This window comes from Bubalus kerabau, chromosome 5 (genome assembly GCF_029407905.1).
Source record: "Bubalus kerabau isolate K-KA32 ecotype Philippines breed swamp buffalo chromosome 5, PCC_UOA_SB_1v2, whole genome shotgun sequence".
Classification (NCBI taxonomy): Eukaryota; Metazoa; Chordata; class Mammalia; order Artiodactyla; family Bovidae; genus Bubalus; species Bubalus kerabau.
The window spans coordinates 88,623,648-88,645,628 of record NC_073628.1 but is presented as its reverse complement, the minus strand read 5'-3'; the positions used below and the strand labels follow the sequence as shown (position 1 = coordinate 88,645,628).

Here is a 21,981-nt window from a genome sequence, read left to right as displayed (position 1 = left end):
TGACCCTATGGACTGTAGCCCATCAGACTCCTCTGTCCATGGAATTGTCATGCCCTCCTCCAGGGGATCTTTCTGACCCAGATATCAAACTCATGCCTCATGTCTCCTGTGTTGGCAAACCCGTTCTTTACCGCTGGTGTCACCCATGGGGCGCCCTGGGCTACAGTCCATGGGGTCTCAAAGAGTCGACCAGGCTTCTCTGTCGATGGAATTCTCCAGGCAAGAATACTGGAGTTGCCATTCCCTTTCCCAGGGGATCTTCCTGACCCAGGAATCGAATACATATATAAATATCTATCTCTATATACATTAGATTATTAAGCTAAAGAGAACTGTATTTACTATAATTTGCTAAGAAAATATTTTCTTCTTTTGCTCAAGAGTATGAGTTTTACAGTTATCACATATTCAGTAAACTGAAGAACTTTTTTTTGCTTAACCTTGGAAAGTGATAGTTATTTGTTGAACTGATGAAGTATTACCAATTCAGATGATAGAATAAAATGTACAATCAATTGCATAAAGTTCCAGAAACACTTTATTTAAAAATGGAGTTGTAAATGCATAACAAAATAACATAAGTAATAAAGGTAACAAAAATAAATAAGGAGAATAATGTATTCATACAAAATAAAAATAACATAGTAAAAGGCCAAATGTTTGTAATTGAACAAAACTGTGTAAACACTTAAATGATAATGTAAGTAGAATAGATGCTAGTATTTTCCTAAACAACTTCTTACCTTCGACTTCCATATTGATATCATCAGTACCCAAACATTAAACAAAGATGAAACAGTGGTGATTAATTTTTTCTACTCTTTCTTCAAATGGATCAACCCTGTTTTAACATTTCATTTATTCCTTCAAAGCAACTGTATCTTTCCATTCATGCTCTTTAAAACCATTTTTTTCAGTCTTCCTTTATTAGACAGAATGGGGAATTTAGCTTTACAAGGAGAACAGTTCATTTGCTCTTTTTTTTTTTTTTAATTTAAAGAAAAATAATGAGATCCATTATACAACAGACTTTTGTTTCTATGTCTCTAAAAACAGGTTTTCTTTTTTTTTTTTTTTTGCATCTTTATTAACTGGCCCAACAGTACAGGATTTTTAAAAATCCTGTAAACATTTGAATTGAACAGAGTTACTTTCTTAAAACAAATGTAGCACAGGATTATTGCTGAAATATTAAAGACTATTTCATGAAAGTTGCAAAAGTTGCAGCTTTAACCTTTATAAACTGATGGGATCAAGGGTTTCAAAAATCCAGGTCTACTAATAATATTTAACTGAATTAAGAATTACCCAAAATTATAGTGTTCTGGAAACATAAAGATAATTACTTTCTTTTTAACCTTATCCAAATGTGAACTTACTGAAAAGAGAAAAAACAAGTTAATAGAAGATACTTTTCATAAGCTTCCTGTTTAGCATAGGCACAAAGCCTTGGTCGTCATCTTGTAGGGTCCTTATAAATGCATACGACTGAGACAGGATTTACTATTGGGTCCTACAGGGAAACACACAGAAGCAATTCATTGCTTGGGAGTGAAACTATCTACTCATCTTATGACTACTAGTTCTCCAAGTTTCCTAATGCCCCAAATTTTAATCTCATGATCATTTCAAGGGAAAAATTTTTTCAACTGTCACATATAAACTTGGTAACACAGGACCTGTATACATGTTCTTAGTTTTAAAAATAGACTCCACCTATAACCTATCTGTCTAGTTTAATCCTTCTACTTATCATTTGCCCTAAAATGAGACAAAATCTTACTTTCACTGAAAAAAAAAAAAAAAAAAAAAAGGGAAAAAAGTGCCAAATTGATCTTTTTGAAAGTGGAGTAAAACACTGTGGGGTTAAAACAAATACAATTATCAATCTCCTATATACAAAAAATGATGGTTAGTCCTTATTGATATATAGATATGTCCACCTACCACTCCCAGCAAATCTTAGTGCAAACATAATAGTTCATTTCCATAAACCCTAAGACAATTTACGCAGCAACAAAGTTATATAAATCACATATATGTTGGAAAATTTTAGAACACAAGAAGGACTGTTCTGAAAGGTCAGTTTGACTGTGGAGAGCAATATGTCATTGTATCCAATGGTAATGAATACTAATATAAATCCTATTATTAAGAAGCAAATATAAGTGTTTAACAAATCTGTACAGACGAAGAGCAAGTCCATTTCAGGGAGCAGCTTGGCACAGGAGACATGGGGGGTCAGAAAGGTTGGGTATTTAGTTTGCTTGTAGGTCACAGCATGGCTTAAAGAAAAAAAAAAAAAACAAAGATCTATGAAGGGAAAGGATGCAATTATCTAATTCAATTTGAAAATCATAAAAACCACAAAATGTGAAAGTTTCACAATCTAATTTTTCCTCTTTGTGCATCGAATGGTCATCTCAATAGTTCAAAAGGATTACTATGGCTCCACGTTATAGATAAAAAATAAATAAATAAAATTAAGAAGACAGAGATAACAAGGTTGCAGTTGACCAAGCTGTCTTATTTTCTCTAAAAGTCAACACTACGCTGTTTCCAATAATTCTAGTCATTCCACAGGTAATTATTTTAACAAGCAAGAGAAAGTCATTCCTGTACTGTAACGTCCTCCTCTTCCCCATCGGGGTTGAACCTATTGAAATGTATACTGAAATCAGCCTCAGACTCGGCATTCTCAAATTCGGCTGAGACCGCACCAGCAGCAGGATGAAGAACCCTAACTTCTGGTTGGCAAAGTGTCGGTGTCTGACCCGGGCTGCTGTGGTCATTCACAGGACTGGACTTCTGTTTTGGTGGAGATGGCAAGATAGCACTGGGAAATCCCATGTTGTTCAGAGCCTCCAAAGTTCCATCCGGGTCGATCATAGCATTGATAGCTGAAAGAAAGGAAAGGAATAGAGGGAAAAAGACATGACTATAGATGCAGCTAAATTTGGATATGAAAATTGCTTATGATTTGGATACTTCAATTACTAATGCTTATATGAGCTTTAATTTGGTTAATCCTTCCATTTCTGGATTTAAAACCCCACCTTCAGTAATTGTGGGGCTCATCTATATCGTAGATTATAAAAACCTGAAAGCTTTCTATGGTCCCTTGAGTAGGCTACTTACAGGCATCTGAACCTGCTGGAAGGCTATGATTTGGAGATGTGGAATTCAGGAAAGGTCTCTTTGAAATATGCTTTAATCATTATAAGAGGATGATGAAAATACTGGTTAGGACTGAAAGAAATCACTCCTGGCTTTATCTATTACGCAGATAATTGGGATTAGTTGCTAAGTTGGGGTTCAGAGTAAAATGAAAGTTGAGGCAAAGAGCACACTCTGAAGCTACCATAGCATGTTGTCATTCATCCTGGTGAGGATGCTAGGGTATTTGCCATGCACAAGTATGTATTTATGGACCACTGAGCCATAAATATCCTTCACAGCCTAGATATTCATATTCCATGGCAACCCCAGCAGGCCAAACAGACCTTGCATTCTCCATGGCAAGGACCAGATAAAGACCAGCTTTCAATTCTAAAGATCCTTGAGCGGACAAGGCAAAGTCTTCAGCAGTGATTTTCAACATGGTAGTGGGTAGAGTGGGAGTTGAGGAAAAGAAGCATCACAGACAGAAGAATTATTTAAGAGGTCCTTTTAAAAGCATACTCTCTCCTGCCAGCTAACAATCATGTAAACAAGCCACTTTGCCTCGTGAGGGTATACGCTTAGGTGTGCTGAGGCTGAGAAAAGACTCAGAACCACTTAGCCAGGACCAACACACCATGCCTATGATAATTCAAACAAATACTGAGTAAAATTAGCAACTGACTTTGGAATCTGCCTGTTTTACCACTGGGGCCTTCTAGGTCAAAATACACATAGGCATAAGTGCATAATTAAAGATCTGACACACACCAAAAACAATGTCCCTGTTAAAGTCTAGGAGGCCAACAGTCTCTTTTTCTTCTCTACTCCCTCTTCTGGTCCCTGTGTCCAATGTGCACTCATTTCTTGTGGTACATCCAAATGATTATTATGACTTAAAAAACCATTATTAGTTCATATGTGTTGTACCACAAATATAATTTAAGAATTTTCAAATCAAGTAAACAGTGCTAATTGTCAACAAGCATTTTCAGCTCCATATACACAGCTGAAAATATATTTTAATATATTATTTTACATATTTTTAATATACTATAATTTATAAATATATATATAAATAATGGATACTATATAGTATAGATATACAATATAATCTATATTGTATCTACTATATAGATACAACTAATAGATACTATATAATACTATGAATTATATTTTTAATTATTTATGCTTTCTTTTTATGAGTAATTTGAATATGTAGAACTTTATATCTTTATTCACACATCCTTACACTTAATCAAATAGTGTTCAAATAATTAACAGTATTTTAGAAATACCACTTAGGATGTACATGTTCTAAGATTGTTAGCTCTTTATACTTAATCAGTAGTAAATTTACCTTGTAGCTGCTTTTCAACTCTTTTTAGCTCCTGTAAGATAGAAGAAATCTCCTGTAGGGAAAGCAATGACAAGAATTAGTTTAATTAAAACATTTTTATTTGATAAGCAACAAACCTTACACTAATTTTATTTGATATCCTTAATATTACTGACATGGCCCCAATCTGTAGCAACATGATATAAAATAATTATGATATTCAGTAAAAAGACTTGAATTTTAAAATCTTTAATACTGAAACAATTCTTTTCAGTGAGATAGTAACAGAAGATGAAAAGTTAGATAATAATACTGTATATGCAAAGATATATTGATCTATCTTGCAACAACTGTAAAAAGCGCTTAAGGATTTTCTATGGAAAATGTACAAACTGAAACCTCAATTTTAGGATGATTTCCTGAATAATAAAAATCTGTACAAATTGTGGAGGAGACAAGCAATCTGTTAAGTAAACAGAAATGACTCATGTCAACTTATATTTGAGTTCGCTCTTATTTCAAAATTGCTTATTTATAACATATAATTATTATAAGAACAAGACTATATTAATAGTGAGAAACATAAAAGGTTCCCGCCACACCCTCTACAACTTTGAAGCAGTCAACACTTTAAAACCCTGTGACAGACAAGTGAAAGCATAAAGTTTCCCAAATTTGTGCTCTTACATCTTCTTTTATAAATGAAATCAATGAACAGTTTAAAAATCAGTGTATCATTCCTTGAACATAAAACCTTTTAAAAAATGGTTTAATATTCAAGAAAAATTACCATACCATGCTTGAGGTTTTCACAATAGGGACTTCACTTTCAGCTCTTAACTTGCTTTCTATTTCATCCCAATTCCGATCTTTGTCTTTAAATAATATTCTATAAATAAAAAATAAGCTCTTTACTTTTCATATTTTAAAAAATCATATTTTTAATGATAATACAAAACAATGTATCTTTTCAAAGCTAAACAAGAATTAAAAATACCACCAAGTGTATACATGAACTATGAATTAAACACTGAGCCAATATTCACAATAAACTCATTTATGTGAGAGATCTGTACTAAAAAAGTAACTGACTAGCTACAAATAGACACATAAAAATCCTTTAGTATTTACCTCATTCTTTATTGAGAATCAAATATAAAACAAATGTAGATGACAATATAACCCCCAAATTTTATCTAATATTTTTATATAACCACCTTTTATAACAAAAATACAACTTGTTTCATATAGAACATATGCAGTATAAATATAAGATGAATTTAAGATGAAAACAGGTTGAATTAAGTATAAGCGATTGAGTCTGTTAGGACCTCTTTAAACAGGAAAAGGCTTCTTAGAATTGATCAAAGTGTGTATGTAATTTCAAAGGTTGAAAATTATAATAGAGTACTTATGCTGCTTTTCTTTAAAAATACTAATTCATGTTAGTATATTTTACATAATAACCTGTTAAGAATTAAGAAACTATCCTTTGACAAAAACAATTGTCAATAAAGATTCTATGCTTGAAATTAATTTCAGGCATCTTATAAAATAAAAGTATCACAAAATTCTGACTTGTCTTTCAAATGTGGTCTCTCTCTCTTCAATCTAGAAGACATGATCCAGCAGCTTTAGAGAGCTGTAAATACTAGGTACCTTTTTAGTTTCTATTTGAATTTCTTCATTGGGCTGGAAATCTAGTTTAACTGCCTTATACAATAACCAATACTGTACAAGAAAGTAAAGTATTACTATTAGAAGTTGATCAGTATTTAAGTAGTAAACTAAATTAGATTTTTATTTGTATTTCTTCAAAATTCAATATGCCGGGTTCAACTCATTTAAAAACATGAAATTCATCAATATCAAGTCAACATCAAATTCATTAATGTCAAATCCCAAGTTTGGAACATCTACAATTACAAATAATCATGCTTAAAAAGGCAACAATGGATCTAGAATCCTAGAAGAGAATATTCTTCTGATTTACTGTTAAAATTTCTACACCCCAAAGACTAAATCTCCTTGCTAGCTATCTAGGAGCTGTTATCCTAAACGGTGAAATTAAGGCCTGAGAAATTATTGTGTGCTCTCTAAAAGAGTCCTTACAGCATCAGGATTGGTGAAAGTAAGAGAACAATGACTATTTCATGAGTCTATGCTTAGCCATCCTGAAAACTCAGTGAATTTTGCCAGAAGATGGTTACTGAGTACAATGTTAATGCTTTTTCAAATTGTTAAACCATACATATTTCATCTTTGGTAAAAATGGCTTAGAAATGCCACCTGAGATTCCTAAATCACACACACACACGTCTCTAAAGTTCTAAGCCACTGCTGCTGCTGCTGCTAAGTCGCTTCAGTCATGTCTGACTCTGTGCGACCCCAGAGATGGCAGCCCACCAGGCTCCGCCGTCCCTGAGATTCTCCAGGCAAGAACACTGGAGTGGGTTGCCATTTCCTTCTCCAATGCATGAAAGTGAAAAGTGAAAGTGAAGTCGCTCAGTCGTGTCCGACTCTAGCGATCCCATGGGCTGCAGCCTACCAGTTTCCTCCGTCCATGGGATTTCCCAGGCAAAAGTACTGGAGTGGGGTGCCATTGCCTTCTCCGTCTAAGCCACTAAAGGGATAAAAAACTTAAAGACAATTTGTAAATACTGTGCCGCAGGTTTATAAAGCCAATTGTAATTTTGGCTTCATGGAGTGAAGTGTAATACTTAAACACTAAGGAAGCAGAAAACTACATCAAGAAATCAGGCCAGATCGTAATGGTTAGAATTTAAATGGTTTTGTGCAAAATTCATTACAGATCTTTCACAAACCATCAGGGCTTTCAACTGATATTCATATTACATAATGAATTCAAAAGAGTAGTCAGACTAAACAGCAGCATGAAAATATACTGAATTCCAAAGCTAATTTCATTCAATAATTTAACTATGAAGCTAAAACTCCTTTTTGATAAAGTAGTCGGTTTAGGTAAAAAAGAGTCTTAGACACATATTCTAAGACCCCCACAATCTATTCTCTAGCACTGGCCCTCAATCCATGCAAATCAGGTGTTGGAAACTGGGCGCTGACCAATGCAGGGCCACACAGCACACCCTGGGGGCACTTTCACATGGAACCCAATGAGAATACTGCAGAACAGTTGTATAAATATTTTTAATTGAGTCTACAGCAAGTATTAGAATAACTTACAGGATAGTTTTAGACAGGTCTGGGTAGGCATTTCAGTTTATAACTCCTGGTACAGTCCTAAAGACCAGTCATTTCTCAAACTATTCTAGTACTATCTGTGTAAAAGGCTTAGGCCTCTATCCCTTAGATTTTGCTTACCAAAAATTCTATCTAGCTTTGAATATTACTTCCTCCACAAAGCCTTCCCTGACAGTCTGGGGTGAAGGTGATCCTTTCTCTGTTCTTACCTCTAACTGGGCACTAATCTATCACATGCTGTCTTGTAGCAGTTACCTGTATATACACTGTCCTTCGCCAACCAGATTATAAGACCGTAACAGTAGACAGCATGTTTTATCTTTCTTATTGTCTTCCACAGAGCCTGCCACAGTGCTTTACACACAGCAAAACTCAACACTCAAACTGAAGGCAACAAATTAACATTAAGAAAATATTTATTTTTTATACTTTTCTAAATTCTGTCGAATTTCTGAGACAACAAAATTAACCAACCAACTAACCATCAATGTGTTCAATGGTCACAATTTTAATTAAATGTCTAAGCTACAAATTTTTTTTTTCTAGAGGAAACTAGGGATGAGTTAATTCAGTGCAGACTGAGAAAGATACTCTGTGGTAAGGAATTATCAATAGAAGAGAATGGTATAAGGCAGGTACTCTGTGAAGATCTACTGAATGAATAAATGAGACTGGATGAGGGCTCAGTTACTGGGGAAAAAAGGCATGTATTTCAGCAGGTAGGATGAAATAATATGGGATTCCCATTTATAGGTAAGGAGGCCTCAAGCTTTTCCTGTTGCTAGGTCACATGACCAACGAGGAGACTTACATGGTGTCTTTATGGATAATACTGTGTATTAAACAAACCAATCCCCCCAAACCAATGAAATTGATATAATTTGATAATTAAATCCCAGGCCAAGTGCTATTATCAGCCACATTGGGTTTTTCCCTCCTTAATTTTATGTTTTCCTAAGTGGTATGTGTATATCCTGAGAGAGAGGCAAGATAATCAGGGAAATGGTAATAAAATATTAAAACTCTTTATATATATACACACATATGTATATTTTTTAAAGATATGCATTTGATGTATTAACTTCCTATGGCTTTTTTACGATATAGTCCAAACTCCTTAAACAAGTTCTGCCCAAACTGGTCTTTCCTTCTCTCTCCAATGTCATTTCTCATTATCCTCTAGCCCGCTCACTTCACCAACTTTTTGACTAATACCATGTAAAATTTAGGTATATAGGTCATCCTTCAAAATTTATTAGAAAGGAAAGTAACCTGCTTTTATAGAAGCAAGGATGTCTGAGTAATGACACAATACCTGATCTTTCCAGCTGTTTTATCTATAGACTGTCTTATCTTCTTAGAGAACTGAAAGACGGACGAGAGCAACAGATTATCTCCCATGACCTGAAACATGGAAAGGGAAGAACAGACATTAAAATACTACCACTATATCGGATAATCACCAAGAATGGTCAAAACTCATTATATTTAAGGGCATTTCATATTTATGCTGATTTTAATAAAACTCGATAAAGGATGTAGTTAAGAGTACTGTGCAACTACATTGAGAATGAGAAATAAATAAGAAAGGAATTCTTTTTTGTTAAATAACTTGTCACATTTCCATATTATTTTCATCATATAACTTTCAAAAGACAACCCATGTTATCCAATTTTTAATTACTATCATGATCCTGTCTTTCATGCTTCCAATTCAAATTATCATAATTGGGAGAATATAAGTAACTTAGAACAATAAATTTGTTATCTAGTCTTTCAACAAATAAGATGAACAAAGAGATCAAGAAGATTACAATCCTTGTTCTCCACAGTGGGACAGATAAGTTTTTAAAATGTATTCAAAATAATAAGTTTTTTTTTTTAATGTGGACCATTTTTTTAAATAGTCTTTATTGAATTTGTTAAGACTACTGCTTCTGTTTTTTTTTTTTTTTAATTTTATTTTATTTTTAGACTTTACATAACTCTGTTTTATGCTTTGGTTTTCTGGCCATGAGGCATGTAGGATCCTAGCTCCCCAACCAGGGATTGAACCCACACTCCCCCTGCATTGGAAGGGGAAGTCTTAACCACTAGACCACTAGGGAAGTCCCCAAGAATAAGTTTTTATGTTTGGGGTTGTTATCATTCCAGCTGAACTTTATGGGCAAAAGCAAGGGTTGTTGGCAAACTTCTGTAAAGGGCAAGAGAGTGAAGACTGGGGCCAATGTGGTCTCTGTTGCAACTACTCACCTCTCTCACTATAGCACGAGAGGCTGTATTATAGCAAAAGGAGCTGCAGCTAATAAAACTCTATTTACAAAATCAGTTCAGAGGCTGAATTTAGCCTACATCCTAAGACTAGATATGGGTTCCAAAATCAGTTCCATGTATTGTCAGTATCGATGGTGAAAGTAAAGTCCAATGAGGTAAAGAACAAAACCCCATAGGAATTTGGAATGTTAGGTCCATGAATCAAGGTAAATTGGACATGGTTAAGCAGGAGATGGGAAGAGTGAATATCTAAATCTTAGCAATCAGTGAACTAAAATGGATGAGAATGGGCATATTTAATTCAGATGATCATTAAATGTACTACTGTGGGCAAGAATCCCTTAGAAGGAATGGAGTAGCCCTCAAAGTCAGCAAGAGTCTGAAATGCAGTATTTGGGTGCAATCTCAAAAATGACAGAATAATCTCAGTTCATTTCCAAGGCAAACCATTCAGCATCACAGTAATACAAGTCTACGCCCCAACCACTAATGCTGAAGAAGCTGAAGTTGAACAGTTCTAAGAAGACCTATAAGATCTTCTAGAACTAATGTCCTTTTCATCATAGCTGACTGGTATGCAAAAATAGGAAGTTAAGAGATATCTGGAATATAGACAAGTTTGGCCTTGGAGTACAAAATGAAGCAGGGCAAAAGTCAACAGCGTTTTGTCGAAAGAACACATTGGTCACAGCAAACACCCTCTTCCAACAACACAAGAGATGTCTCTACACAAGGACATCATCAAATGGTCAGTACTGAACACTGACTGATTATATTCTTTGCAGCAAATGATGGAAAAGCTCTATACAGTCAGCGAAAACAAGACTTGGAGCTGACTGTGGCTCAGATCATAAACTCCTTACTGCAAAATTCAGGCTTAAATTAAAGAAACTAGGGAAAACCATTAGGCCATTCAGGTATTACCTAAATCAAATCTCTTATGAGTATACAGTGGAGATGACAAATAGATTCAAGGGATTAGATTTGGTAAATAGAGTGCCTGAAGAACTATCTACCAGATGGAGGTTAGTAACATTGTACAGGAGGTGGTAACCAAAATCATCACAAAGAAAAAGAAATACAAGGCAAAGTGGTTTTCTGAGGAGGCTTTACAAATAGCAGAGGAAAGAAAAGAAGCAAAAGGTAAGGGAGAAAGGGAAAGATATACCCAACTGATGCAGAGTTCCAGAGATTAGCAAGGAAAGATAAGAAGGCCTTATCTTTCATGTTCATTCTTATGAACAATGTAAAGAAACAGAAGAAAACAAAAGAATGGGAAATAGTGGAGATGGCTTCAAGAAAACTGGAGATATCAATGGAACATTTCACGCAAGGATGGGCATGATAAAGGACAGAAACAGAAAGAATCTAAGAGAAGCAGAAGCGATAAAGAAGTGGCAAGGATACATAGAAGAACTATACAAAAAAGGTCTTAACGACTGAAATAACCGGGATGCTGTGGTCACTCACCGAGAAGCCAAACATCCTGGAGTGTGAAGTCGAGTGGGCCTTAGGAAGCATTAATATGAACAAAGCTAGTGGAGAAAACGAATTTCATCTGAGCTATTTAAAATCCTAAAAGATGATGCTTTTAAAGTGCTGCACTCAATATGTCAGCAAATTTGTAAAATTCTTCAGTGGCCACAGGACTGGAAAAGGTCAGTTTTCACTCCAATCCCAAAGAAGGGCTATGACAAAGGATGTTCAAATTACTGTACAATTGCACTCATTTCACATGCAGGCAAGGTTATAATCGAAATCTTTCAAGCTAGGCTTCAGCAGTACATGAACCAAGAAGTTCTAGATGGACAAGCTCCATTCAGAAGAGGTAGAGGAACCAGAGATCAAATTGCCAACATCCGCTGGATGATAAAGAAAGCAAGGGGATTTCAGAAAAACATTTACTTTTGCTTCACTGACTATGCTAAAACCTTTGACTATGTGGATCATAACAAACTGTGGAAAATTCTTAAAAACATGGAATACCAGACCACCTTACCTGTGTCCTGAGAAACCTGTATGCAGGTCAAGAAGCCAACAGCTAGAACCAGACATGGAACAACAGACTGGTTTCAAATTGGGAAAAGGAGTACAACAAGGATGTATATTGTCACCCTGCTTATTTAACTTATATGCAGAGTACATCATGAGAAATGATGGGCTGGATGAATCATAATCTGGAATCAAGATTGCCAGGAGAAATATCAACAACCTCAGATATGCAGATGACACCACCCTTATGGCAGCAAGCGAAGTGGAACTAAGGAGCCTTTTGATGAGGGTGAAAGAGGAGAGTGAAAAAGCTGGCTTAAAACTCAACATTCAAAAAACTAGGTTCATGGCATCGGGTCTCAACACTTCGTGGCAAATAGGTGGGGAAAAATGGAAACTGACATATTTTATTTTCTTGGGCTCCAAAATCAATGCAGCCAATATTTAAAAGACTTTGTTCCTTGGAAGGAAAGCTATGAAAAACTTAGGACAGTGTATTAAAAAGCAGAGACATCACTTTGTTGACAAAGGTGCATACAGTCAAAGTTATGGTTTTTCTAGTAGTCATGTTTGGATGTGAGATTTGGACCATAAAGAAGGCTGCACACCAATGAATTGATGCTTTCAAACTGTGGTGCTCAAGAAGACTCTTGAGAATCTCTTGGATTGCAATGAGATCAACTCAGCCAATCCTAAAGGAGATCAACCCTGAATGCCCATTGGAAGGACTGATGCTGAAGCTGAAGCTCCAATGCTTTGGCCACCTGATGCAGAGAGCTGACTCACTGGGAAAGACCCTGATGATGGGAAAGACTGAGGGCAGGAGAAGAAGGAGGCAACAGAGGATGAGATGGTTGGATGGCTTTATCAACTCAATAGACATGAGTTGAGCAAACTCCCGGAGAGAGTGAAGGACAGGGAGGCCAGGCGTGCTGCAGTCCATGGGGTTGCAAAGAGTCTGACACAACTGAGCAACAACAGAAAGAAACAGATGACTAATATAATCTGCCTCTAGTCACGTGTTTTTTCCCATCTCCCTGTCTCCCTCTATTCAAGGTAAACAATATTCTGAATCCCATTCATCATTCCCTTGGTTTTCTTTTTATATAATTTGCTAGATCTATTTCTGTCCTAAGTATATAACGTTATTTGTGACAAAACACATTTTATCCAATCTTTTGAGAATAATTTTCATTTTATGTTCTATTGCTAAAATTCATCCACATTGTGGCATACTGTAGTTCATTTGTTTTGATCCCTCCATTGATTTTTCAATTTGTGCACATACCTGTTTATACATTCAATTTCCCTCAGATACAAACACTTAAAGACTGTTCCCAAGTTTTGTTACTGCCCACAGTGCTACTATGAATATCCTCTTTCATGACTTTTGCTGTAAATGAGAAAGGGTATACACGAGCAGCAAAACTGCTACATAATGGGCTACATTTATGTTCAATTTTAGGAAATAATATCAAACTGTTTGCGAAAGTGACTCCACCAATTTAACCTTACTAGCAACAGTAAGAAAGCCTATGTATTCACATCTTCTCCTATATCTAATGTTTTAAGACTTTTTAATTTGTTGCCAACTGAATGAATATAAAATAATCTCACTGTAGCCTTGAAAACTATTTCTCTGAATACTAATGAAGCTGAACATCTCTTCATAGGCCTTGGGTATTTTCAGTGAAATGCTGCACATGTTTTTTGCAGATTTTTCTTTTAGGCTGTTTTGCCTTTTTAAACTGATTGGAGGAGCTCTGATATATTCTGTATTCTAATCTCTCGTTGCCTGTATGTTTCACATAGTCCTTTAATACACTCAAATTTATCAATCTTTTATTTATAAGTCAAAACTTTTTGTGTCTTTTAAGAAATCATTCCCTGCTGCAGTGCTGAAAGACATGTACCTGTATTATACTAAAAACTTTAAAGTTTTGCTTTTGCCCTTTAGGAACTAAATTCATTTAGAGTTAATTATTTGTAATTGATGTGATGCCAGGATGAAATTCTATTCTACTTGTAAGGACAAGCACTTTTTTCCCAGCCCTATATCCTAAGCAAAACCATATAAAATTGTCCTTGTTTTACAAATGTAGTCTTTACAGGACCTGAAGTGAGGCTCCAAAAATAATCCAAAGCCCACCAATCCTCTACCATTCCCAAACCTTCCCTGTTTATCTTAAGAGGCTTGTAAGTATTAAACAAGGGAATTCTCAGGTGGTGTGCATGGTAAAGACTCTCCAATGCAGGAGACACAGGTTCAATCCTTGGGTCGGGAAGATCCCCCGCAGGAGGAAGTGGAAAGTCACTCCAGTATTTTTGACAGGAAAACCCTATGGACAGAGGAGCCTGGCAGGCTACATACAGTCCATCACACTGCAAAGAGACACAACTGGGCGCACACACACATATGGAACAGTTCTCCTCCTCTTTTTCCGACCAATGGGGCATGCATCCTCTGCCATTTGTTGAAGTTTATAGTTTACTCACTTCATCCCTGCTCCAGGTTCTCCGCCTTGTAATTGTTAAGTGATCAGGAGGCTCTGCAGGTTGAGGTCTTGGGTCACTAGACCGACAGTTGTTTCCTTCTGGTGTTTTAGAATGAACTAATGGAGGGATCTTTCGGAAGTTGAGGCTTTCATCAAAAACACGATCAACTAACTAACAGGACAAAAGCAAATCCTCATAAGCATAGAGTAATTTGGAAAAACACAGATACTGGCATTACAGTTTTTATAGTTAGAAGTTATTCCATTCTCAGACAGTAACAGAAGCATGAGATCTTCAATAAACCAATTACTCTTTCTTTTTATAAGCACTTCAAAGGTGTCCGTTTTATAAAATAGATGTTCATCTACATAGATTTTATTTTCAAAATCCAAAATATATATAATAACTATGTTAAATTTGATTCTTCCATGGATAAAGTTTCCCCCAATGGAAAACACAGATGGTAAATAGAAAAAGCTGAGCCATGTAGATGGACAAGGCGTTCATTTTACTCACATTGCCTTACCAGTGTAAAATAATGTTTCTTTTTCTTTTAGTTTCCTATCTTGTTTTTTCCTTTTTTTCTCCCCAAATCCAGGTGCCAAATTTCTTCACAGATACATAAATTACAAATTATAATTAAGTTTACAAAAGAAAAAAAAATTTTTAATTCACAAAGTATTTTTACCTTAGATAAACTTTTAGTGGTAATGCTACAGAAATGACATATTCCAGTACAGGTGATACACTGCCATCTGCAGTGCAAATTATGTACGTATAGTACAAAGTAACTCAGGTTTACTGAAGAAGGAATAAACTCTAATATAGTAATAAGAAATGAAGCCAAAAAGAAAAAATGGAATTCTACTTAATGAAATGTTTGAAAAATTTTACTGAGTCTGAGTGAATGTACAATCACGTTAGGTATAATTTAGTTAGACAGCTGAGAAAATAATATCTTCATCATTCAAAATGTACCAGGAAGAATTGTGTATGTCTTGCCACCAAGAAGATCCTTTTGTTTTTCACCAATAAGGATGAATTTTTATACACATTTACAATTGATCAGTGTGGTAACAAAACTACACAGACTGATGAAACATTATTTACCAAATTAGAGAACACATAAAGGGGAAAAAAACAATGAAATTATGACCATTAAAGAATAAAATTATAAATGTGACAAAAAGCAACTGAAGAAAATTTTAGTAGAAGAGTTTACCAGAATTAAATGTGTCAAAAAGGCTAGCCATTTTCGGCTACTATTGAGAACATTATTTTATAAAATTAAGGAAATTAAATAAATCATCATTAGGGGTTGGCACATTTTTGCTGTAACGGGCCAAATGATGAATATTTTAGGCTGTGCAGTCTTACAATGTCTGTTCAACTACTCAATTCTGACATTATAGCATAAAACAGAGGATAATTAAACAAATCAGTGTGGCTTTGTCCTAATAAAACTGTAACTCATTCTTTCAAAATGTCTGTCTTTTTTTGGTATTTCTGTACCAAATCAAGAAACCAAACATGGACAGAATACCATTACTTTTATATTATATTTTAAAGTTAACTTCTGGAGCCATCTGTGTTTGTGGTCTCCCCTGGAGGGGGAGAGCAGGAGACTCTGGTTTGGGGCAATAGTCTGTACATGCTAACTTACATTGCACAGTTCACAAGAATGTTTTAAAACTGAATACATATTATTTGAGTGAGTGTGTATATGTATGTATATTTCAATTTTTGAAGAATCTTTGTGCATATATATATGTATGTATATATTCATCAACAGAATTATTTTAAGTAGTAAAAACTATAGACTTTGTCTTGCTACTAGAGATAATTTCTAGTGAAGAACCTATGTAAGATTTACAGAAACTTTATATAATGATTTATTATTTATACAATTATTTACCAAATTTGGATGTGCTTTCTAGGTACCATTTATTTTTGTATTTTACAAAGTGTTTATTTTAAATAATTTTACAGCTTCATGCTAATAGTAGACCAAATGTTAGCCTTTACTAGTTTTGTTTTAAGAAAAGGAATTTGTTAAAGCAAAGTTGGCAAATGCAGAGCTTCATGCAAATAGGGAGGATGGATGTAACCAAAAAAAACTGAGCAGAAAGCTAAAAGCAAAAGAAATAAAGAAAAGAAAGAACCTTATGCATGTCTCCATGAAGATCTCCTACCTCTTCTCTAGTGTCTATGGCAGAGCCGGGGGTGGTGGCGGCAGTGCTTACTGTGGTGCTGGGGGCAGTGCCCGAGGACGTCACTGAATCTATCTCTCCTGCTACATCGTTGATTTCCCGAGCAATGAGAGCGAGATCTTGGCTGATCCTGGCGATAATTTTAGGAAAGAAGTTTAATTCTTTCACACAACAGGTCTACAAACAATCATTTCAATAGAATCAGTTTTTATAAGTTGTATATTTAAAGATCTGTCCTCAAAACTTCAGATTTTCTACACGTGCCGTTAACTATTGTGATATTGGAAGAATTAAAATGTTAATCCCGATATGAATCAAACTAAACCACACATAATTTACAAGTTGTCACTTTCAAATAGATGTGTTAAATGCCTGAAGTAGTGATATGCATCTTTTAAAAACACACTGTTAATGGTAATTACTAGCATTAATATATTATAGTAGTTCTTAAATTTGGGCTCAGTAAACAATTCAAAGGCCGGTGAACTTGAATGAGAAAAGCAATTACAGCTTTATTTTCACTAACCTTCTAAATGAAACTAGCATTTCTTTCAATTACAAAGATAAGCAACAAACAACAGTGGTATTAGCAGTACTGGTGATTTTTGTCAGCAAAACTAATCACGTTATAGTTCCTATGAGTATATCAAAACATTTAGTCATCACTACTTCAAAACTAGTCCATCCTAAAGGAGATCAGTGCTGGGTGTTCACTGGAAGGACTGATGCTAAAACTGAAACTCCAGTACTTTGGCCACCTCATGCGAAGAGTTGACTCATTGGAAAAGACTCTGATGCTGGGAGGGACTGGGGACAGGAGGAGAAGGGGACGCCAGAGGATGAGATGGCTGGATGGCATCACCGACTCGACGGATGTGAGTTTGAGTAAACTCCAGGAGTTGGTGGTGGACAGGGAGGCCTGGCGTGCTGCGATTCATGGGGTCGCAAAGAGTTGGACATGACTGAGCAACTGAACTGACTGACTTCAAAACTACTTCATTATACCCACAGCAATAACATTATACTTACTATGTTAACGAAGAATCATATACTAACTACTATATCATTTTTAAAATATTTTAAAAACTGTATTTCAATATAATTGTTTCTAATGTTTATACATTTCTGAGAGGAGCTCCCTAAGCTTCTCCAGATGGCCCAAGGGGTGTATGGTACCAAAGAAGTGAGGAGCTCTGACACAGCATAGCATTTTATGCTATCTACCATACTTTATAGTACATCACATGTCATTTGAGGGTCACAAGGTAGAAGTAGAACTTATCTAACTGATTGATTATGAAGAAAGATGCATTTTAGGAGAAAATTATTGGCTTGCTCATGACTACACAACTTAAAAGTAGCTGAGACAGGGCCAGATTCCATGTTTTGAGTTCATGTCCCTAAAGTCATTTATTTGTATTTTCAGCCACATGGACTGAAGAACTAAGTAACTGTTATCAGTGATAACTGAACATTTGCTAAGTTATGCAGCCACTACACAGGATCTCAATTTGGTTACTTCCACAGTAACCAAAAGCTTTGGAATGACAGAATATTTGTAAAGTACCTGTATAGGCTTTCCAACTCTAAAATCCAAAGCGCAAAGTAACTTTTTAACTTATGCAAAATGTGAGCTTGAAAGGCTTTCACGGAATGGAGTAACTGCATAGAAACTTAACCACAGATTTAAAAAGAGAAGCTAACTTGAAACTTATGGCCCAACAGAAGCAATCTACAGTCAATTTCTTTTTATTTACCAGTAAATACTTAATGATCTGGTCACTATGCTAGGTCCTAAGGGCTGCAATGGTGAAAAAGCACAAACTATCACAACATTGTTAATAGGCTATTTCAGTTCAGTCACTCAGTTACGTCCGACTCTTTGTAACCCAATGCGCTGCAACACGCCAGGGTTCCCTGTCCATCATCAACTCCCACAGTTTACTCAAACTCACGTCCATCAGGTTGGTGATGCCATCCAACCATCTCATCCTCTGTCATCCCCTTCTCTTCCAGCCTTCAATCTTTCCCAGCATCGGGGTCTTTTCCAATGAGTCAGTTCTTTGTATCAGGTGGCCAAAGGATTTGAGTTTCAGTTTCAGCATCAGTCCATCCAATGAATATTCAGAACTCATTTCCTTTAGGATTAACTGCTTTGAACTCCTTTCAGTCCAAGGGACTCTCAAGAGTCTTCTCCAACACCACAGCTCAAAAGCATCAATTCTTCAGTGCTCAGCTTTCTTTATAGTTCAACTCTCACATCAATACATGACTACTGGAAAAACCACAACTTTGACTAGACAGACCTTTGTTGGCAAAGTAATGTCTCTGCTTTTTTAACATGCTATCTAGGTTGGTAATAGCTTTCCTTCCAAGGAGCAAACCTTTTAATTTCATGGCTGGGGGTCACCATCTGCAGTGATTTTGGAGCCTAAGAAAATGAAGTCTCTCACTGCTTCCATTTTTTCCCCATCTATTTGCCATGAAGTGCTGGGACTGGATGACCTGATGATCATTTTCTGAATGTTGAGTTTTAAGCCAACTTTTTCACTCTCCTCTCTCACTTTCATCAAGAATCTCTTTAGTTCCTCTTCACTTTCTGCCATAAGGGTTGGGTCATCTGCATATCTGAGGTTACTGATATTTCTTCTGGCAATCCTGATTCCAACTTGTGCTTCATCCAGCCTGGTATTTTGCATGATGTACTCTGCATATAAGTTAAAGAAGCAGGGTGACAACATACAGCCTTGATGTACTCCTTTCACGATTTGGAACCAGTCTGTTGTTCCACGGCCAGTTCTAACTGTTGCTTCTTGACCTGTATACAGACTTCTCAGCAGGCAGGTCAGTGGTTTGTATTCCTATCTCTTAAAAAATTTTCCACAGTTTGTTGTGATCCACACAGTCAAAGGCTTTGGCATAATCAAACAAGCAGAAGTAGAGGTTTTTCTGGAACTCTCTTGCTTTTTCTATGATTCAATGTATGTTGGAAATTTGATCTCTGGTTCCTCTACCTTTTCTAACTCCAGTTTAAACATCTGGAAGTTCATGATTCACATACTGTTGAAGCCTGGCTTGGAGAATTTTGAGCATTACTTTGCTAGTGTGTGAGATGAGTGCAACTGGGCGGTAGTTTGAAGATTCTTTGGCATTGGCTTTCTTTGGGATTGGAATGAAAACGGACCTTTTCCAGTCCTGTGGCCACTGTTGAGTCTTCCAAATTTGCTGGCATATTGAGTGCAGCACTTTCACAGCATCATCTTTTAGGATTTGAAATAGCTCAACTGGAATCCCATCGTCTCCACTAACTTTGTTTCCTAAGGTCAACCTGACTTTGCATTAAGGTCTCCTCTGACAACCATTTTGCTTTTTTGCATTTCTTTTCCATGGGGATGGTCTTGATCACTGCCTCCTGCACAATGCCACAAACCTCTGTGCATAGTTCTTCAGCCATTCTGTCTATCAGATCTAATCCCTTGAATCTATTTCTCACTTCCACTGTATAATCACAAGGGATTTGATTTAGGTCATACCTGAATGGTCTAGTGGTTTTCCCTACTTTCTTCAATTTAAGTCTGAATTTGGCAATAAGGAGTTCATGATCTGAGCCACAGTCAGCTCCTGGTCTTGTTTTTGCTGACTGTACAGAGCTCTTCCATCTTTGGCTGCAAAGAATATAATCAATCTGATTTTGGTATTGACCATCTGGTGATGTCCATGTATAGAGTCTTCTCTTGTGTTGTTGGAAGAAGGTGTTTGCTATGACCAGTGCGTTCTCTTGGTAAAACTCTGGTAGCCTTTGACCTGCTTTGTTTTGTACTCCAAGGCCAAATTTGCCTGTTACTCCAGGTATCTCTTGACTTCCTACTTTTGTAATGTTTCATTCCATTGCTTTACATAAGGACTTACTTGGTTGCTCAGGGGCAAAGAATCCACCTTCAACGATGGAGACATGCATTAAATCCCTGGGTAGGGAAGATTAGGGCATGGCAACCCACTCCAGTATGCTTGCTTAGAAAATCCCATGGACAGAGAAGCCTGGGAGGCTACAGACCATAGTATGTATGGATAGGCTTCAGTTGTGTCTGCAAAAAACTAAGTTGTGACTGAAAAAACTAAGCGTGCATATATTACAAGGAAACCCATATCACTTAATTCTGGCCACTAAATTAAATTGGCTCTTACCAAAAATATAAAAAAACTTGTAATAAAATGTATTAAAATTACAATTTGGTTTTTTGCCATTAAGATTACCAGAGTGAAGTAAGCCAGAAAGAAAAACACCAATACAGTATACTAACACATATATATGGAATTTAGAAAGATGGTAACAATAACCCTGTGTACGAGACAGCAAAAGAGACACTGATGTATAGAACAGTCTTATGGACTCTGTGGGAGAGGGAGAGGGTGGGAAGATTTGGGAGAATGGCATTGAAACATGTAAAATATCATGTATGAAATAAGTTGCCAGTCCAGGTTCGATGCATGATACTGGATGCTTGGGGCTAGTGCACTGGGACGACCCAGAGGGATGGTATGGGGAGGGAGGAAGGAGGAGGGTTCAGGGTGGGGAACACATGTATACCTGTGGTGGATTCATTTTGATATTTGGCAAAACTAATACAATTATGTAAAGTTTTAAAAATAAAATAAAATTAAAAAAAAAAGAAAAAAAAAGATTACCATGTATTTGTAATTTTAATCACAAATATTGAGCCTTGAAAAATATAAACCATCATTGTATTTTAAAATATTAAAAACTAATACAATTATGTAAAGTTTAAAAATAAAATAAAATTAAAAAAATAAAATAAAGAGAAAAAACATATATACTTATAGGTATACTTATTTGCATTTCACTAATAAACATAATATATGTAAAAGATTCAGTAATAAAGCCTCTTTCCTTTTGACCCGGAAGTGTCAGATGACTACTTTGGGGTCAATCAAATCAGGGAATAAGACTCATTAGGTAGGTGTTTTATGACACATTTATTTAATAATCATTTCAATATTAAAAATAGACACATATATCAGAATTATTATTCTTAGGAAAAAAGAACATTGTAAAACAATGTTTGAAATGAAAATCTGAATGAAACTTTGGTTGAGATTCTTAGGTTTCCTATTAGTATAGGGTAAGTCTTAATAAAACATTTTAGCATTACTTTGCAAAACAAAGGTCCGTCTAGCCAAGGCTATGCTTTTTCCAGTGGTCATGTACGGATGTGAGAGTTGGACTATAAAGAAAGCTGACCGCCAGAGTATTGATGCTTTTGAACTGTG

The 21,981-nt window shown here is 35.8% G+C and overlaps 1 protein-coding gene across 10 annotated transcripts in view; it reads right to left on the bottom strand.

Moving 5' to 3' along the window:
* Window positions 1-520: 520 nt before the first annotated feature.
* The window catches only part of CEP170 (centrosomal protein 170), a 137,825-nt gene continuing 116,364 nt past the window's right edge, over window positions 521-21,981 (bottom strand). For 6 of the 10 annotated variants that reach the window (XM_055582118.1, XM_055582116.1, XM_055582111.1 and 3 more), the window contains 6 exons: window positions 16,645-16,822; window positions 14,483-14,653; window positions 9,036-9,124; window positions 5,294-5,387; window positions 4,520-4,571; window positions 521-2,900 (listed from right to left, as the gene is read on the bottom strand). In XM_055582118.1, coding sequence (XP_055438093.1) covers window positions 2,611-2,900; window positions 4,520-4,571; window positions 5,294-5,387; window positions 9,036-9,124; window positions 14,483-14,653; window positions 16,645-16,822 — 874 coding nt within the window. In that variant the 3' untranslated portion in view covers window positions 521-2,610. The remainder of the gene's footprint in view (window positions 2,901-4,519; window positions 4,572-5,293; window positions 5,388-9,035; window positions 9,125-14,482; window positions 14,654-16,644; window positions 16,823-21,981) is intronic. The other 4 variants (XM_055582117.1, XM_055582112.1, XM_055582115.1 and 1 more) reach the window with 3 other exon arrangements.